The sequence below is a fragment of the Pteropus medius genome, unplaced genomic scaffold (assembly GCF_902729225.1).
Source record: "Pteropus medius unplaced genomic scaffold, Ma_sr-lr_union100, whole genome shotgun sequence".
Classification (NCBI taxonomy): domain Eukaryota; kingdom Metazoa; phylum Chordata; class Mammalia; order Chiroptera; family Pteropodidae; genus Pteropus; species Pteropus medius.
Window position 1 is genome coordinate 5,600,548 of NW_024352784.1, and position 16,405 is coordinate 5,616,952.

Here is a 16,405-nt window from a genome sequence, read left to right on the forward strand (position 1 = left end):
CTTGCTCACAACATGAAAATGACACCTTGTAATGTAAATGAGATAGGGTGGGCATAGTTCCTATTTGACAGAGAGAATGCTGAGGCATAAATAAGTGATTGGGTTAAGGTTGCTGGTTCAACAAATAATGACTAAGACAACTTACTATGTTTCATTTTTGAGTTGTAACTTTCAGGAAATTTTATAAGAAGAAAAAGCTGAATGCCCCTCTTTTTTTTGTGGTTATTTTTTAGCGTCGTCTTAGACATCTTCGGAATATAGCTGCCCGGAATATTGTTAATAGAAATGGCCACCAACTCCTCGATACTTACTTCACACTTCACTTGTGTAATTCTGAAAAGATATATAAAGGTAAGAGAATCTGTGGATTTTGCTACCCATAGATCATTACATCTCACTTTTTTTTCCCACATGTACTTCTTGCTGTTATTGCTTACTGGAAAGCTAAATTGTCATGCTGTCTGAAAATAGTTTATGAACAGTTATATACAGTAAAGAAACATGTTTGAACAGTTCTTTTGAATAATTGAGCTTTACATTGATACGTTTATCATTCCTTTATAGCTGTGTAGCTGTCATTTAAAATAGATTATATGAGTCCAGTATCCAGTACTAATTTTCTTTTCTTAAAATTTTATGTAATTGATTTCTTTAATATTATGGTAAAATTGTGACCTAGTTTAATATTATGGTAAAATTGTGACCTAGTTTTCTTCTCATATCTATAATTCCTTGTGTACGTGGGCTTGTTTTTAGAAGAATGGCATGATTTCTTTGAAAACAGTTCAAAGTATTGAAATGGAGTCTTCCATAAGTGACAGTTCTAAAAGTAGACCACACATTTGAGTCAAACTCACAAGCATCTTTTGAACAGATATTGGATGAAAGGCACTTTGATGTAATCAGTTGACCTATAGTGGATGGTATAAGAGAGGAAGCATGGTATAATGACAGAAATATTGGATTTGGATTGAAAATATATTGACACTAGTTCTAGCTCAGCTATTTACTAGCTGTGTGATTTTGGATAAAGATCATGGCTTTTTAAACCTCACTTTTTATTTCTCATTTGTGAGAAAAGTGAAGAAAATGAGGTCTTACGAAGTCAGAAAGACAGATTTTTATGAGGATCAACTAAGATAAGGTGATGAAACTTGGTTAGATGTTATTAAAGGTCTATTTATATTAACAAAAGGTAGCATTATTTTAGTAAGAGGTACTAACGAGTTATTTGAATTCTGTCCTGTGGCAAAGATGAGAAATTCAAATGACATTTTATCTTTTTGGTTTTAATAACTTTTAAAAACAGTTATTAAAGCAGTAGTTGTTTAAGAACTTTTTTCTTTTTTAAATTTCATTACCAGCATATGCTCATTAAAAATTCAATCAGGAATTGTATAGAGTAGAACTCCCTTCACCACCATGTAAGTAGCATTAAAGTAATTTTTAGGCTGACCACTCGTGGCAGCCCACTCTCCCATCTGAGAGTGTACTTTCGCTTCTAATAAAGCTAGCTTGCTTGCAAAAAAAAAAATTTTTTAAGGATTAAAAAAAGACTCTAAATTCTGCCATTTTCATGTAATTTCATTTCATTCTTATTTTTTATTCTAACCATTGCATATTGTATAAAGTTTGAATCCAAGTGGTTAATGATCGCTACTATAACAAATATCACAAATCTCAGTGGTTTAACAATAAATTTCTTGACACTAAGTCCAGTGCAGGTGTTCTTTATCAGGTTGTTGTCTTGGCAGCTGCCTTGTGACCAAGGTATTCAGTCTTCTATTTTGGAATGCTGATGCCATCAACGCATTATTTCTGGCATGACAAGAGAAGGATTATTTGAGGGAGATTTGGTAATGGAAATGGCCCACCTCAATTTGATCACATTCCATTGGCCATAAATCAATTGCATCATCCTTTTTAGAGGAAAAAGGGACTGAGAAATGTTGTCTTCCTGTATGTCCAGTAGGAAAATGGAATAGTTTGGTTGCTATTTGTTCTAAAGGTATAAGCAGTTTTGCAGGTATAAGTTTGGTTGCTATTTGTTCTAAAGGTGTAAGCTTAATACATTTGGTCTGCTGGTCAGTAATTGATTCTATTCGTAGCAATATATGACATTACCAGAGTATTTTAAATTTTTGATAGGTTTCTATGTAATTAGTCCTTGGTTATCTTCATAGAACTTCTGTGTCCTTGCTCCACTGTTACCTCTAATGAGAGTAATTAACGTAGTACTTAGCACATTTTAGGTATTTAGTAAATGATAGAAATTATTAGAAATGGAATGTTAACAGTCGTAATAGTAGTTTTTAAAGAGTAGTCATGTGACTGGTTTTACCATGAGGTAAAAACTTGTATAAGAGATACAATGAAAGCAGTGATTTTTTTTGGTTCTTGTTTTCGTTTTGTCTTCTTCTCATTCAGATTACATCTTGAGTTTACAAGTTTTCATAGACTATTTTTGGAAGTTATCTCATAAAATGATCGTTAACATGATTAGGGAATAGCTGGTCACAGATCATAGGAAGTTCAGTGTCTCTGGTTGTGGTTTTAAGTCTTTCACTAACTGGCAAACCCTTTGGCAGAGTATTTGTCCCCTCTTATGAGCTTTAATTTACCTCAAAATGAGAAGATCGGTGATTTCTGAAGCTTCCTTCTGCTCCAAAATGTCATAGGTGAATGAAGTCTCTTCATGGTGGTCTTGTTGGGCCCATACGTTGGGCCCTATAACTTTTAACTACCGTAGGAAGAACCAGGAAGTTCTTTCTTTATTACTAAACCTAGTCAATACCACTTTATCTTATGGACAAATGCAAATATTCATTTCGTGATCATTAGTGGTGTAGGATGACCATGATAGAAGGCCAATTGGCTCTTCTTACAAAACCACCTACACCACCTATTTAGTGGTATTATTTGTTAGTTTTAGAGGAAAGGTTTTTTTTTTGAAGAATATCTGAAATGCTGATTTCTAGGTTATTTTATTTCAGCTGAATTCACAGCAGATACTAAGAAGTTATCCATGAGGTTTTTTTTTTTTTTTTTTTGGACATTTTTTAGTGCTGTCTACCTTTTAGGTAGTTCAAATCAAACACCAGTTATCACATCCCCATAGAACAAAACCTTGTGTTAATGGATGAGGAGCTAGATTCTAATCCTTGTTTCCCCTTAAACTTGGAATTTTCATAAAATCAAGTTTGTTCTTCAGCCATAGTTATTTTCCCACTCATGAAATGTGAGTGCCTGTCCTCCCCTGCAACACCAACCAGCTGTTTGAGTACATCAGAAAATTAACTCTGTATAATCCAGTTGGTGATCTCATCCAAGTCTCATAGTTTTAAATATCATTTATCTCTCTGACAATTTGCAATTTATATCCTTAGGTTGGATCTTCTTTCTGAACTCATACTTCTATATTCAGTTGCCTACTCTACATCTTCATCTGGTGTCTAGTAGGTAACTTAAATTTGGTGTATTCAAACCGAGTTTCTGATATTTCAGTTCTGTCTTCCTTCTCTCAGAAAATGGTAACTCTGTCCTTTCATGTCCTTGGCCATAAACCTTAGAATCATTCTGGATTGTCTTCTTTTATATCCCACATCTAATATTTCAGCACATAGATTTCTAACAGATCTGCCTGTCCATGTACCCTTTTCAGTATGTTCTCAACCAAGATCCTGTTAAAATGAAAGTGAGATCATGTTGTTCCTCTCCTTAAAACACTCCAGTGCCCTCCATCTTACTCAGTAAAAGCTAAAATCCTTATGGTTTCCTAGAAGGCCTTTCATGAGCTAACCCCTCTGTTAGCTCTCGGAACTCATCTCCTACTCTTCTAGTTCTCAGTTGCAGCTACACTGTGCTTCTTGCTGTTCTTGGAATACATCAAGTTTACCTCAATTTAAAGGCCTCTGCACTTGCTATTTCTTGGGCCTGGCACTCTTCCCTCCTAATATCCACATAACTAGCACCTCCACTTCCTTTTAGGTCTTTACTGCTCATGTTTTCTTAGAGAAACTCTCTTTGATCACAGACTAAACTCTTAAGAAAATTGTGACTATTCTTCTCTTGTCTTTTATGCTTTATTTTTTTCTACAATACTTAAGATTATTTGACAGGTGCTTTGTTTCATTATTTGATTAATTTATGTGTCTCTCTACTAGAACGTTAGCTCCACGAGGACCAAAATTTTTAGGTCAGTAATTTTTAGGTCATTTTTGTTCACTGTACTCTCTCCAATACTTGCAACAATGCTTGGCACCTAGTGAGCCCCCAAATATATATATTTTGTTCATTTAATTTTTAAATAGTTAATGTAGTTCATGGTTGAGAATACATATGAAGTACAGTTCATGGTTCAAAGTGTATATAAAAGTTTGTATTAATGCACCTGGTTTTCTGCATGACCCTGATAACAACTATTATTCATTTCTTATTTATCTTTCTTGAGATTCTTTATGCAAATACAAGTAAAATTAGTACCGAACTATATATATTTCCGTGCCTTAAATTTTTCACTTAATATGTCTTAGATGTTTTCCCATATCGGTTCATAGAAAGCCTCCTTAATGTTCTGCATTGAGTAGCTATACCATAAATTATTTAACTGGCTCCTATTGGTAGGCATTTGTAGGTGGTTCCAGTCTTTTGCGGTATAAATAGTACTACATTGAATAACTTTATGAGTACATTATTTTGTATGAGTGCTAGTGTAGCTTTAGGTTAAATTCCAAGAAGTGGAAGTACAAAGAGAGTGTGTATTTATAGTTTCGGTAGATATTGTAAAATTGTCTTTGTTTACATTCCCACTTGTTTCGTATGAGTGCCTTTTCCAGCAGAGACACACCAATGGGCTGTGCAATCAAACTTTTGAATTTTTGCCTGTTTGATAGGTGAAAAATAGTTTTATGGTATAGTTTAAGTTTGTGTTTCTTCTATAACGAGTGAAGTCGAGGTATTAAAAAAGCATTTGTTGAATGAATGGAATGCTGCATAACCATGAAAACATGCTCTGCAATCTCTGCTTTGTTTCTTTAGGTCTTGGCAAATGAATAGAGAAATGTTTGTATTTAATGGTCCCTTTCATATAGAAATAGGTCTTGGATGATACCTTTTTGAAAATTTACTTGTGAAATTATTTTACTGAAATTGAATTAATAAAAATTAATAGAATTTTATTAATAAAAACTAAAGTTTATAAAGTGTTTTAAATTCACTATTTCATTTGAGCCTTACAACAACCCTGTTATTTTCCTTTGAAAGGTAAAAAAAACTGTGGCCCTAAAAGATTAATTGGTTTGTCCAGAATCAAGCTTGTACATGGTAGATTGGGGACCGGAAGTATTTTTTGATTCTAAATTCTCCTAAATTCACTATTTGCTTTTGCACCATGCTGCTAATTTCATTGAGAATATTTTAGATGTAACAGAATGATAGATAGTATAGATCTGTGTATAGTGTGTTAGAAATTACCTCTTGGTGATTTCTTTTCAAATTGTGTGGCTACTTTTTTGACCTCTATTTAAAATAGTGAGTCCGTTTTGAGGGTCTCATGGAGAAGGAAAATTGTTTAGTTTCATTTATACATAGTCAGTTAGCAAAGTTTTGGAAGAAATAATGATATTATTCATCTTAGAGCTAGAGAAACTTATTTTGGGAACTTTAATTTTAGACACTTGGCAGATTAAGCTGAGGAATTCTCTCTCAAAAGAAAGGAATTCATTTTTTTTTTTTTTTTACTGATTTTAAAACTAACACATACTTGTAACAAATTCAAACAGTACAAAAATATAAAAGTATAAAGTGAAAGTACTTTGTTATAAAAAGAAAACACTTTTTAACTTTTTTAGTCTTTTTTTTTCTAAAAATTCATATGGCACATGTAAATTAGTATACATGTATATATATACATATATATGCACGTTTATATAGTTAATTTATGGTTAGAATAATTGGTTAACTATTTGTGAAAAAAGGAAAAGAGTAATACTTAGAGTTGCTAATGTTGGGGAAACAGATATTTTCATAAGTGAAATTGGTACAATATTTTTAGAGAACAATTTGGCAATATCTATCAAATTCAAACTATTTTTCTTTTTATCTTGCAATTTTACCTTTAAAAGTCTATCCTACAGATTCAAGTGTCTTAGAATATGTATCTTTAAAAGGTTGTTTATTCCTTGAAACATCTAAAAATTAGCAGTAACCTAAATATTTATCAGTAGATATCTTTGAAAAACAGAATTATCCCTTTTCTTACTTAAAATAAAAAAATTAGAAAACTACTAAGCAAAAATAAAACTAAGAATCCTAATTCTATCATCTAAGATAAACATTATTACGTAATTAAAAAAATTGGAGCCTGTTGTAAGTTCTCTTTGAGAACCTTTTTTTTTTTCCATTTAATACATTGTGACTGTCTCTCTGCAAAATAGAATTATTATCTTTATCTTTTTGTTTTGTTTTATTTTTTAATGAAGACAAACATAGAGTAAGGTAGATGGTATGTGTGTCAAGAAGTACTTTAACCAGAAGTGTTTGCCCATAAGAGTATTATGTCCAGGTCTGCTTTTTATTTACTTTTTGATGAGTCCTAAACTTTATTCATTAGTGGACCACTTTCACAATTTTCCCTATATTTGAGTTTTACCTATATTGTTGTATACTTAATAAAAATTTTAAAGTTCATTATTTTTAAACTCATGTCTAAGCATAACCTGTGAAATTGTTGATTCAAACAAAAAATTTTATTGTCTGCCCAACAATGGTTTTACATACTGAGGAGATGGCAGTTTTAAAAACAAACACTGCTACCTTATGGAACTTACAGTTAGGATTTGAATATATGAGACATACATTTCAGTATATTAGAAAAAAGTAGTTTGTGAATCACCTAAAATCACCTCAAGTACCAGGGCATCATATTTGGGGAATAGTATCCTACCGCAACCTGAGGTTGCAAGGGTCCTCACAGGCTCTGTGGACAGAGCATCATGGAGGTTTCTTCAACAGGGGGTCAGCACGGGGAATGTTGGAGGATTGTTGGACCTCTGACACGCTTCTCTTTTGATTGTGTTTTCAGGTTTTGTAACATTTATAATGTACGTGAAGCTTTGTAGAATCATGAATTTTTATGCTTACAGAGGACCTATGGTTATTAGTCTAATTTGCTAAATTGCTTAATGAAAAATAGGCCCGAGGAAGTTAAAGAGACAGAATGTTAATGACAAGTAGAATTAGAACTTTGGTTAGCTGGTTGCTAGATCTGGATTCATTCCACAATACTACAGTGGGAAATCATTAGAGATGTTGGAGAAAAGGAGAGCATGTAGAATCAGTTGTTGTAGAGAGGGGGACAGGGGAGAAGAAAGTCTGAGTTTTAAGGGCTCAAATTTGAATCTATGGTAAAAGGAGTCAGTAAGGTAAACATCACTAAATTAAATCTTAACAGGTTTTGACCTTTCTTGACTACTGTTTTCCCCTTTAAAACACTTTTATTTAACCTTTATTTTGATTTTTCTTTTGCAGATATAGAGAGAATAGATCCCTTGAAAATGTTTTAAATATTTTACTGGAACATATATTAAAACATTTACAGGATTAAGAGTTAAAGAGCTTATTTTTTCCCATATCACTTATTGTTTTTTTTTTCTTTTTTCCAGAATTTTATAGAAGTGAAGTGATTAAGAATTCCTTGGTAAGTTTGCTTTCTGACAGGTACATATGACTAAGCCTATAACTCTTCTTTCAGAAATGCTGAGTCATAAATAAATTCAGGTTTACTTCTGGTATTATGATCCTTCTACAGTTAAATCTTCTGCTCAATTACTGCTTAAATCTTCATTGATTTGATCATTGCCGTATTGCTAGTACTTAGAACATGTCTGGTACATAGTAGGTACTTGATAAATATTTGCTGAATGAACTGATATTTTTCTGTTAAAAAAAATTTGATGTTTTTTCAATTCAAATTTTATAATTCTGTCACTTCTATTTACTAGAGGTTTTTGACTTACCAAACACTTAAACAGTGATACCTTTGTTTAGATATAGTTTTAAGAATTTTATGTCTAAAGCCATTGTATAGGATCCTTTCACTTGTTTTTTGGCAATGGCATTGCTCAGTTAGAAATTTGGAAGTGTTTTACTTTTGATAATGTGTACACTAGATATTTGCATAAATGGCTCAATTTATTGGGCCATGCTGATAAAAAGGAGAGCTTTATGGTAATGATAATATCCTTTTAATGGTCCAAGACCATACTGGATTTGGCCTGTCCACTTTTTCAACCTCCTTGCCTAATACTTTTTCTCACTCATTGTGTTACAGGTATACCTCATCTTTTCAGTGCTTTGACTATGTCAAGCTTATCTTGTTCCTTATACCTAGAAAACTTGTTTCTCAGCTTTTCATTTGGCTGAAGAATCCTTTGAGGTCTCAGCTTTGTCACTTCTACTGGGCCTCCTACGACTATTCCATCTAAAGTAGTTCCCTTTCCTCTTGTCACAGTTTTTCATATCACCTGTTTCATTTTCTTCAGAGCATACATCACTGTTAGAAACTGTTATTCACTTCTTTGTTTATGTTTATTATCTGTCTCCCATCTACCAGAATATAAGTTCCATGAGAGCAGGGACCTTGCCAGTCTTGTTCACCATTGACATCCTGCAATGTAGAATAGTGTAGATACTCAGTGAGTGTTTGTTAGATGAATAAATGGATATCAGTGATGTGTTGTATTTGCAGAATCCTTTTACATATGCGATCCCATTTTGATCCTTAGAACAATCTGTAAGGTAGGTGAGGTAGATCTTAAGAAACTAATATCCAGAGAGCAATAATTTTTGCAGTCACAGAACTGCAAGATCAGAACCTTAGTCCCCAGACTTTCTATCTTCAGGTTTCTACTACTCTTTTCCCTTCATCAAGCTGTCTTTTAACGTCTTTAAAATATCATAACAGATTTGGGTCCCAGGCCAGACAGATTCCTTGAGTCCATCTCTGAGGAGCTCTGATCATCAGAAAAGCTCTTTTTCTATGTACATTACACGGTACATGATAAATGACTAGCACCATGCCCTATGCATATTTGCTGCTGAGTAAATATTAGTTTTTCCTCCTCTTCTGGCTCAGGTGGAATCAGAAATAGTCTATAGGCAAGCAAGAGCTGAGGAAGAGGGGGTTTATGGAGAAGGTAGAATAGAATGTTATCTTGGTTTATCTACCCCCTTTTCTATGTCAAAATTCTAGTTGGGGATAGTTTTACAGTATCCCACTGTTTTTTCTCTGGATTTGTGTCATAATGGACTCTATGCTATGTATTGTTCTACATTATTAGTACTGTATTTACTTGGTATTCACTTAGCTTCCAAATCCATATTTCTAAATATCATCTCTCTGAATATTATCTCCTATCATTAGCTCCTTTTGTCTCCTATCTTTAATTGCTTCTGAACTGTGTGAATTGTGACATCTTCATCCCTGGTATACTTAGGCTGAATAATGTTTTATACAGTGGATTTCAAACAAGAGAGAGGATTGAACCAAAAGGCTTCCAAGGTCCTTTCATCTTACAGTTTGTACTGTAATTGTTTCCTAAGTATACCACTTACAACATTTGCTTGCATTGTAATTGTTGATGAGCATTTCATCTCACAAAGTTGGTGAAAGCTACTGCAGGTCAGGGACTGCCCAAATATCTTTATGCCTCCCTAGCTGCTATTGTACTTCTCCTATCAGGTATTTTATTAAATGTTGATTCATTGATATTTCCTTTTAAGGATATTCTTTGAGATGATGATATTTTGGGCAAGGATTATTTTTTGTTTCTTTTTATAGCTTAATATAGGTTTGATAAACCTCAATTCATTTATTTTTTTTTTAAAGGGTTCTTCTTTCTTAGCTTTCTGCTAAATCATTGTGACTGGTTCAGATTTACAGGCATTGGGCACCACAGGAGTCAACAACCCTCAGAGAATATGCTGGAGACAGCACATTGTTACCTCCCTTCTTGCTGTCTCGGAAGAAACACAGATGAGCAAAATTTGTCGGTTTCTTCTCTGTTTAGGAATTTACAGTTTTTTCGCTGTTGTGATATTTGTTGAAAAGAGTCAGTCACTTGACTGCTTTGATTCCTACTGCTTACATTGTGCTTGGCACATAGAAGGTGCTCAGCAAATGTTTCTTAATGAATGGATTCTTCTATAAATACATTTATTGATTGACTTCTAATTATCTGCTAAAAGATTAGGCCAAGCACTACTTTATTTTAACTAAGCTTTGGGTAAATTTTCACTCTGGTGGACTAGTTGGACTCTGGTGAGCTTGTGAGTATTCTTTTTTATGTAACTTTAATAAGGCTTTGACTATTTTCCCTAGGTTTATAGTCTGAGCTTGGTCTTCAGAAAGAGTAGCCCAGTTTTGCCACTTTGATGTCAGAGGAAACATGGAAAAATAGACACAAGATTAAAAAAACGTTTTTCCCCAAAAGTTAGATAAGCTGCCCTTATGTGCTTATTTTGTGCCTCTTTCTAACTCTTGAATACTCCAAATTAGTGCCGTTTAATAAACTTCTGTGATGACAGCAGTATTCTATGCACTGTCCAGTGCAGTTGCCACTGGCCACATATTGAGCACTTGAAATGTGGTTAAGTCCTACTGAGGAATTGAATTTTTAATTTCATTTAATTTTAATAGCCAAAGGTGGCTAATGGATATTATATTGGACAGCACAGTTCTAGATCCCTCTGAAAAGCTTTCTTACAATCTGTAATGTTAGCAGGAAGAAATTTTTTTGTGTGTGCTTTTAAAAATGGTGTGTGTGTGTGTATACACACACTTTGTACTTATGCTACTACTACCATTCTAAATCAGTGGAATAGCTGTTCCTATGGTTGTCTTAGCTCCTTTAACATATGGGATAAATCTCATGAAAGCAGGGACTTTGTGTGTTTTATTTTTGTAATCCCCACAGGCACTGTATTGTGCTTGGCTTGTACTCGGCAAACAAACAAGGAAAAAAATGTCATGTAGTGTGTATACACACACACACACATATGTATAAGCAGTCATTTATAGGACCCACCATTATTTTATGTTCACCAAGAAACAGTAAACACTTCTGATTAAACTGAAACAGGGGCCCTTGGCAATAGTCCTGTGTGAATTATGATTCAATTTTACTAGCCTCTTGTTACTTTGAAATTTCTTTCACTCATTCCAAGGTAGTATTTATTTAGTAGTTTTTCCTTTCTTTAGGTACATTGCTTGACCTGTGATAGGGAATCTTTTGTATGTTTCTGAGCAATAAAATGTAAATCAGCTGCCTCAATTTGTGAGAATTTCCTTAAGTCCCATAAAAAAGGTAGATGAGGTTATTTCTTCATCGACAAATATTTGTTTCTCTAATACCAAATTCATGCTTTGTTGCTGTTTCTATGCCTTTCTGCCTACACAAAAACTCAATACATTTTATTAAAGTTTAACATACGCATTTACAGATCTTAAGTATGCATCTTGATGAATTTTTTCAAATTGAATACACCCATGTAACCAGCATCTAGATCAAGAAATAGATTTTCAGTGCCCCAGAAGTCCCCTTATGCCTTCTTCAGTTACTGCTACTCTTTTGACCTTTAACACCATAAAGTAATTTTACCTGTTTTTGAGCTTTATGGTAATGAAATCATACAGTGTACACTTTTGTGTCTGACTTCCACTCTCAACTCTATATCGTCAGAGTCATTCATATTGTGGAGTATATAATTTGTAGTTTGTTTGTTATATAGGATTCTATTCTGTGAACATATCAGAATGTATCCATTTTTCTGTTGATGGGCATTTGGTTAGTTTCTAGTTTTGAGCTAATATGAGTAGTGCTGCTATGAACATTCTTGTATATGTCTTTTGGTTCAATGTATGTATGCATTTCTCTTGAGTATATATCTAGGGGTGAATGTGCTGGAAATATGCATGGGATCAGCTTTAGTATATATTGCCAAACTGTTTTCCAAAATTATTGTTGTATTTATACTCCCACAAGCAGTCTGTAAGAGTTCTGGTTACTCCACATTTTTCTTTTCTTTCTTTCTTTCTTTCTTTTTTTTTTAATTAGTTTCAAATATACAGTACATTGGTTAGACATTTATGTAGTTTATGAAATGATCGTCCCTCTGGCTCTACACCTACCATTACATTACTGCTATGTCTATTCCCTATGCTATGCTATGCTCCCCATCCCCATGACCATCTATCAGTTACTAATTTGTACTTCATTAAACCTTCACTGTTTTCTCCCAGCCTCTCCACCCCTCTCCCGTCTAGCTGTCACCTGATTGTCCTCTGTATTTGTGGGTCTGTTTTTGATTTGTTTCTTCTTTTTGTCCCTTAGATTCTGCCTATCAGTGAAGTCACATGGTATTTTATGTTTCTCTGTCTACTTATTTCGCTCAGCATAATCGCCTCTAGGTCCATTCACGTCGTTGCAAATGATAGGATTTCTTTTTTTTTTTTTATGGCTGAGTAATATTCCATTGTATATATGAACCATAACTTCATTATCCAATCATCTGTTGATGGGCATTTAGGTTGCTTCTATATTTTGCCTATCGTAAGTAGTGCTGCCATGAACATAGGGATGCATAGATCTTTACGAATTATTGTTTTGATTTTCTTTGGATAAATACCCAGAAGTGCAATTGCTGGGTCAAAAGGTAGATCCATTTTTAATTCTTTGAGGAACCTCCATCATGTTTTCCATGATGGCTGTACCAATTTGCAGTCTCACCAGCAGTGTATGAGGGTTCCCTTTCTTTTACATCTTCTCTAACACTGTTGTTTTTTGATTTATTGATGATAGCCACTCTGACAGGTGTAAGGTGACATCTCATTGTGGTTTTAATTTTCATTTCTCTGATGATTAGTGATCTTGAGCATCTTTTCATCTGTATTTTTTCTTTAGTGAAATCTCTGTTCAGGTCTTCTGCCCATTTTTTAATTGGCTTTTTTTTTTTTGGTAATTGTTGAGTTGTATGAGTTCTTTATATATTTTGGATATTAACTCCTTATCTTCTCCTATTCAGTATGTTGTTATTTTCATTTTGTTGATGGTTTCCTTTACTGTGCAAAAACTTTTTAGTTTGATGTAGTCACATTTGTTCATTTTTTCTTTTGTTTCCCTTGCCCGAGGTGGTTACTCCACATTTTTGTGAATACTTGATATTTCTTTATCTTTTGAATTTTTTTATAGATATTATATACAGGAATTTTTTGTTTTACTATAAATCGATAGAGATATTTTAAATGGCAATTAAACTCAGCACATGTAGTACCAACACTGTGCCTAACTTAAAAGAATTGATATTAACAACTGCTATTTTTAAGGTTGCACAGGTAGAGATACCTGATGACTGCCGCCTGGTGGTCAAAGATTGTAGGAGCTTACTGATTTTAACATTTCTTAAATCAGAATTCATCTTACAATGTGAAGAAAAATGTGTGTTAGAATTGATAAAATTGAACATGTTCTATGGTAATAAATATAATAGAGTAAAATAAAGCAGAAAAAGGGAGTATATGGCCCGGATGGTTGCTTTTTTTTCTATGGTAATCACATAGAAGATATTTGAGCAGACCTGAGAGAAGTGAGTGAACAAACGATGTCTCTATGTGGAGGAAGACTGTTCCAGGACAATAAGCAGGAAAGTACAAAGGCAGGAGTATACTTGAGGTTTTCAAGGAGTGTACTTTGGCTAAGAAGTTTGTGTGGCTACAGTAGAGTGAGCAGGAGTGGTTTGAGATTTTAATAGGTTAAGTATGCCAAAGACAGGGGCAAGAGAATTGAAGATCAGAGCAGCAAAGGAAATGACCTAGGGAGGTAGGAGATGACAGTCAAGGCTGGATAGTATGAGAGTAAGGTTTTGGAAGGGTTATAATTAGATCATACAAAATTAGGAGCATCTTGTGGACAAGGACCCCCAACCTAATTCATTTTTCTATTTTCTAATGTCCTTAGCACAATGCTTTACCCAGAGAAGGCCAATAAATGTCTGTTGCATTGAATAACAAGAATAATTCACTTTTGACAGGTTAGATGGTAGAGATGTATCTGCAAGTTATATGTCAGAGTGATGGTTTCTTCTCAGATATATTAAGCATAGAATAATTACTGGTGGTGTGTAATTCAACTTAATGTCTCTGGCTTCAGCTAGCCGGACCCCCCAAACCATTTGTTAACTTTTGGGAACTTTTTTTTTTTTTTTTTTTTGGTTCAAGAGGAGGTTAGATCTTTAGTATGATTGAAAGGTCATTGGTAATACCTAAAATGATTGAAGCAGTAAGAATGGAAGTAACTCAATTCTCTAGAGTTGATTTTGTACATACACAAAAGTAAAGATAAATTATAATGAACCCATATGTACCCATCTTTAATAATTATAAAGTTAATCGTTAGATATTTTTACCATAAGGAAGTTTTTAAACTGTTATTAGAAAATTAAAAATCTCATGGTGGGAGTAAAAACAGTGATTTATGTTTGTTTATGTGTGTTTTTTTAAACACATAACAGGTATCAATTATTAAGTACCCATCTGTGATTCATCTAGTATGTTGGATCCATTATATACATTAGTATATCCTGATAACAATGACACAAGGTAAGACGTATGCCTTATAAGTTAGGGAAACTGAAGTTCAGACAGGCTGAGGAACTTGCTCTAGGCTGTAAAACTAGTGGTGACTGATGGAACTGATGTTCCAGAGCTCTGCTCTTTTGCAGCATCTTGCTGCTTCCCTTATACCACACTACTTTCAACTGATTAAATGTCTGCTAGAAGTCTGGTAGAGATCAGTGATGGGACTTATAATGAATGAACAAATTTCTAGAGCATGTATTTTTGGGGAAAGTCTATCACAGAACCATTATCAGAATCATAAACTTTTGTTGGAATTGAGACTACCTGAGCTGTTTTTAAATCTTTGGGCAAAAACTGAACAGAACAGTGCAAATACTCGTTTATGAGATGCTGGCTTAAGTGATTATCAAACCAAGTTTATGTTTCAGTTGAATTGTGACTGATTGAATTAACATTTTATCTCTGTGAGTGTGCATCTGTGAGTAGGAAGTTGGCTCTTCTTACTTATGCCAAATTATTTTACCTCATGTTACACTGCATGGTCTTCAGGGTTTTCCAACTTCTATCTGGTCAAATATATGATTTGGAGGGAGACGAAGAGAATTGACACATGCAGTTATAGTACCAGGGAAGAAGAGAATCCTGTGAAAACATGTAGGAGTATTATTTATCTAATTTTGGGAGAGGATGGTTAGCAAAGGTTTCTACCAATACGTAATTCCTAAGTTGAGATATGAAGGATGAATGGAGATGAATGAGACAGGGGAAAGAGAGTTTATTGGTCTGAAGAATAACTACTACTGATAAATTCAGTATGTAATTCCTGAGAGTTATCTTATATGTTTTGAGAAAGTTGGAACAGCTGTGAATTCTTTCTTAGTTGTGTTTCTTGGGACCATTTATTTGTTATTGATTGATAAGAACAGTAATAGCTAGTTTGTGAGTGTTTTGAAAATTTTCTATATATGTGTTTTTTTAATTAATAAGAGATGTCAATTGAGCAGTTATTGAACAGTGTTATAGAGAAATCGTCCTGGTAATCAATAATAATTTTAGATTTTCTTGTGTGTAGTTAGTAGGCAGTGAACTTTTCAAAGATATGTATATACTGATATTCTGCCACTGTGAATTAGTGAATATAGTATAGGTCCCTAAGTGATGTTAACACTTGAATAATTTGTTACATCTAGAAAATAGACTGATGTGTACAGGTAAATGTAAACAAAAATAATTTTATAGATCTTTACAATAATATTAATTATTGGGCAATAAAGTCTTTGATTGTATGGCAGACTGTATCTGAGTGTACCAACTCAAGAATTATTATTGCTCATATGTCTGGCGCTATTTTATAAAAGTATAAAGGAAGGTCATTGTAATAAGATTGACAATAACTCTATTATTTTATGTTGTATTGGCTTAGAAGGGAGACCTAGGTCATCTAGTCAGCCACATGATATAACTTCAAAAGACTCCCCTCCCTTCCAAAGGCTTTTAATTTATTTTAGAATGAAGTATTTAAGAATATTTAATAGAAAACTGCTCCTCAAATCTTATACCGCATGCAGTATGGCCCCTCACATACATTTATCGTCTCCTTTTTTTTTTTTTCACTTTGGAAAGGGGTAATGATTTTATGCTTTTTCTGGTGTTTATCACCAATTGTGGAATTTGAAATTATATTGTTTCATATCCTAAGTACATGTACTTTTGTTGAGAGGTGATCTTACACCTAAATGGCTACCTTTCCTTCCTCCTTTCCTCCTTTCCTCC

The 16,405-nt window shown here is 33.6% G+C and overlaps 1 protein-coding gene across 2 annotated transcripts in view; it reads left to right on the top strand.

Annotated features, from left to right (window-relative positions):
• Window positions 1-16,405, top strand: part of UVRAG (UV radiation resistance associated) — a 254,987-nt gene that overhangs the window by 22,607 nt on the left and 215,975 nt on the right. The window contains exons 2-3 of one of the 2 annotated variants that reach the window (XM_039848085.1): window positions 234-351; window positions 7,662-7,696. In XM_039848085.1, the coding sequence (XP_039704019.1) occupies window positions 234-351; window positions 7,662-7,696 (153 nt within the window). The remainder of the gene's footprint in view (window positions 1-233; window positions 352-7,661; window positions 7,697-16,405) is intronic. The other variant, XM_039848086.1, reaches the window with a different exon arrangement.